The following is a 3,675-nucleotide window of genomic DNA, read 5'->3' on the forward strand; positions in this document are numbered from 1 at the left end:
TGATATAAAATAAGATATTAATTTTTCGCAAGGCATCACTTTTCCTTCATTCTTCCGTTTATCACTAAAATAATAAAAAACAAAGGTCCACTCTACTATAAATAGCGTATCTCCAGTTATTCAAACTGCCACCTGTTCCCTTAACATATCCTCCCATGGCCGGTGGTTCTTCTTCTTCCTCCTCCTCATCTTCCAATCCCAGAGCCTCATTTGAAACTTTCTTCGAAGGCTGGCTAGTTCGTCAAGAACACTTTCTCGAAGAACTCCAATCCGTCGTCGAAACATGCGAGGAATCGAGACACGAGGATTTGGAAGAGCTGAGTGACAGGGTCTTATCACACTACAAGCAATACTACGAGGAGAAATCAAGAATGTGTAGCCGCAATGTTTTTCTCGTGTTTAATCCCACTTGGTTCACTCCTTTTGAGAGAACCTTCTTCTGGATTGCTGGGTTCAAGCCGGACTTGGCGCTCCGGGTGGTTTCTGTCGCCGCCGGTGACCTCACGCCGGAGCAAAATCAGTCAATTGAGAAACTGAAGAAGGAGATGAGGGTTGTGGAGAAAGAGCTGAGTGCTGAGCTGGCGAGAGTTCAGGAGAGTGTGGCGGCGCCGGAGCTGATGGTGGTGGGCGGCAGGGCTCCGGTGGACGGAGAGATTGGGAATATAGATGGGGTTCTGGAGGAGATAAGAGCGGACATGGTGGCGGTTTTGTCGAATGCGGATGTGCTGAGAACACGGACGGCGGAGCGGCTTGTGGGGATTCTGAACCCGGTTCAGAAGGTTAAGTTTTTAGCGGCAGCCACGCAGTTGCAGCTTCGGGTTAGGACGGTTGGGTTACAGAGGGAAACAAGAAACAGGGCTAGAAATTAATAATCTCCTTTCAGGGTTTTACTTATAAGGAACTTATTATTGAATTGTGACGGTGATTTACGGGAGAGGATAGACTTTGAAAAGCACACCCGCGGTGTCATTTTTCTAGGCCAATTATTTTGAGACAAGTCTTTGCCGATGTTTTCTGTTTGTTTCTTTCCTGATTAAATTTTCTTTCTACTCTCTTCTAGAATATTATTTTGTCTCCTTTTTATTGCTGATAGCATATATGCAAACTCCCTTAATTGATTTTAAATATAATATAAAATTCATATTTTCTAATATATATCTTATTAATTGGCAGGTTTTTTATTAACTTCAATTTTTATTGATAATAATGTTTATTTATAACGTAAATTTCCACCAACTAGAATTTTCTAATAAATAAAAAATAGTTATTAATGTGTGCATAAAAAATCCTTTAAAATATATGATTTCAAAATTCGTATACACTCAAAAGTGTCAACATTAACTATATTATTTATATATTTTATATTTTTAATATATCAACTCAAAAATATGGAATGAAAGAGCAGAAGAGATCTAACATTTAATTATTGTTAATACTATTTAACCCGTGCTAAGCACGGGCGGGTATATAATTCGTAATTTATTATTTATAATTTAAATTTTAACATCATTTTATTAGTATTTTAATATTAGTAGATTGAATTTTAACTGACTATATTTTCTCCTTATTACTTGAAAATCAACAAACGCTAATATATATATATATATATATAGGGTCAAGTTCCGTGGAGACGTAACTTATCAAGAGACGAGAGAGACGCAACACCAGCCGTTGATTTCCATCAGTATACTTGCAACCAATACAGGGGCACGCTGGGGAAAAAAAATTATACGCTGATGTAATATGGAAACATACGAGCTGTATACGTCCCTTATAAGGCAACGTGAATATGCTACTAATTTAGAGATTCAATCATGGATTTTGTAATTTTGGAAGCTTTGTACGTCTTAATATATGATACATATATAACTCATAATCAAGAACAGAAGCGTTGAAAAGATTTTGCAGAGGTTTTGTAATATCAGTGTCAATGGAAGCTAGCATGGACAAACTAAGGTTCTGTTCATGATTTTGATCTCATCGATTCACAGTTTTTTTAGGAATTTTTAATAGAACACTCTATAGAACCCTAACTCTTGATTCTTTATCTGGTTCAGGCATCCGAACGATAGCGAACAGTTGCAGAACACCGTAAGGTCCATGTCAATTCATCCTGAAGTTCATATCTCAAGGTTAGTTGTGCTTCTTAAACTCTTTTTCAGAATCAACTAAGTATATAGTTGTTATTTTTCTGAGAATATGAAGTAGAACACCAACAATTTTTTGTTCTTGATGTTTTTGCCTCAGCCACGACAAGCCGATTGTTAGAATCAAACCTAGTATGCTTGTTCGTGTGTTGTCGTCGTTGTCTGATGATCAAAAATCATGGATTTCTTCAACCGGCTTTGATTCTATAATAAGTTTCGGACTTAACGAGTACCCCGTGAAGCTTTCTGAATTTCTGTTATCATCTTTTGAACCAAATCCTCAGGTGACGCAGGGTTTGTTCTTGATTTTCATCTGATTGAATGACAGTTTATATACGATTTTCGTACAGAACACTGCAAGGAACCTTAATTGTTCATGGTTTTTTGATGTTCTTGTTCAGGGATAAGAACTGTGGGGAAGAGTCGCAGAATTTAGTAAGGTCAGCGTCGATTGATCCTAACATTGTTTTCTCAAGGTTCGTGGTTATTCTTGATTTCTCTGAATCATGTTTGTAGACAATTTCGTTTAAAGAACAGTATAAAGAACAATGATTCTTCTTTGTTGTTGATGTTTTTTGTTCAGGAAAGAGAAGCTGATCGTTAGAATTAACCTTGTATGCTTTTTAATGAATTTGTCGTCACTGTTTGATGATCAAAAATCATGGATTTCTTCTACCGGGTTTGGTTCCATAATGAGTTTCGAACTAAACGAGTACCCCGTGAAGCTTTCTGAATTTTTGCTATCATCTTTTGAACAAAATCCTGCATTTTTAAGGATTAATTAAAAAAAATTTGAGATAGCGGAGGAGGATGTACATGAAATTATGCATGGGTTTTCCTCTCTGGGGAGTAGATCAGGACGACCAGATGCTGAAGAGCAAGAAACGGACATCCAAAAAATTAAGGAGAACTATATCTGGAAAGTGTGTGTGTTAGGCTTGTTTATTTCTTATAGAGATTCTAATATTATTAAGAGATTTGTATTAAAGTTTTATCATATCAAGTATTAAATTTTACCATATTAATATTAAATGTGTACATTAATACATACATTTACAATCCCATGATATATGCATTGTATTTAATGATTTTGAAATTTAAATTTTCTTTACTAGTTTCCTTATTTATGTTTCTACGATTTGTTTGCTATGGATGAAATCCTTTCCATTCTTTCAGGATTCTCTTGGGATTCTTACTTCCAAAGCTAATGTTATATTTTAACAAATAAAGAAACAACAGCTTAATAGAATTTTTGTTCTGAAATAATAAAATATTTAATCTTATACTATTGAATCTTATTGGAACACTAAAATGGATCAATGATAAGATAAGTGAAATATAAACAAATATAAAAATGGTATAAAATTGATAATTCACAATATTTACTCACAAAAATTATATTAAATTTTATATTAGAACAATTTATATATTATGCACAAACCTAAATATTTCGAGAAAAAAATGTTGTTAGATCTCTCATTAGAACCTTAGTATTTTTGAGAACACCTTAATGAATCTTCATATTAAT

General features: G+C 34.6%; 1 protein-coding gene across 1 annotated transcript; it reads left to right on the plus strand.

The window, feature by feature from the left end:
* LOC108195206 (protein RESPONSE TO ABA AND SALT 1) lies at positions 1 to 1,097 on the plus strand. The gene has a single exon (XM_017362160.2). It carries the CDS (start codon positions 156 to 158, stop codon positions 867 to 869), a length of 714 nt encoding a protein of 237 aa, XP_017217649.1. The 5' UTR covers positions 1 to 155; the 3' UTR covers positions 870 to 1,097.
* The last annotated feature ends 2,578 nt before the right edge of the window (positions 1,098 to 3,675 follow it).

This window comes from Daucus carota, chromosome 7 (genome assembly GCF_001625215.2).
Source record: "Daucus carota subsp. sativus chromosome 7, DH1 v3.0, whole genome shotgun sequence".
NCBI classification, from domain to species: Eukaryota; Viridiplantae; Streptophyta; class Magnoliopsida; order Apiales; family Apiaceae; genus Daucus; species Daucus carota.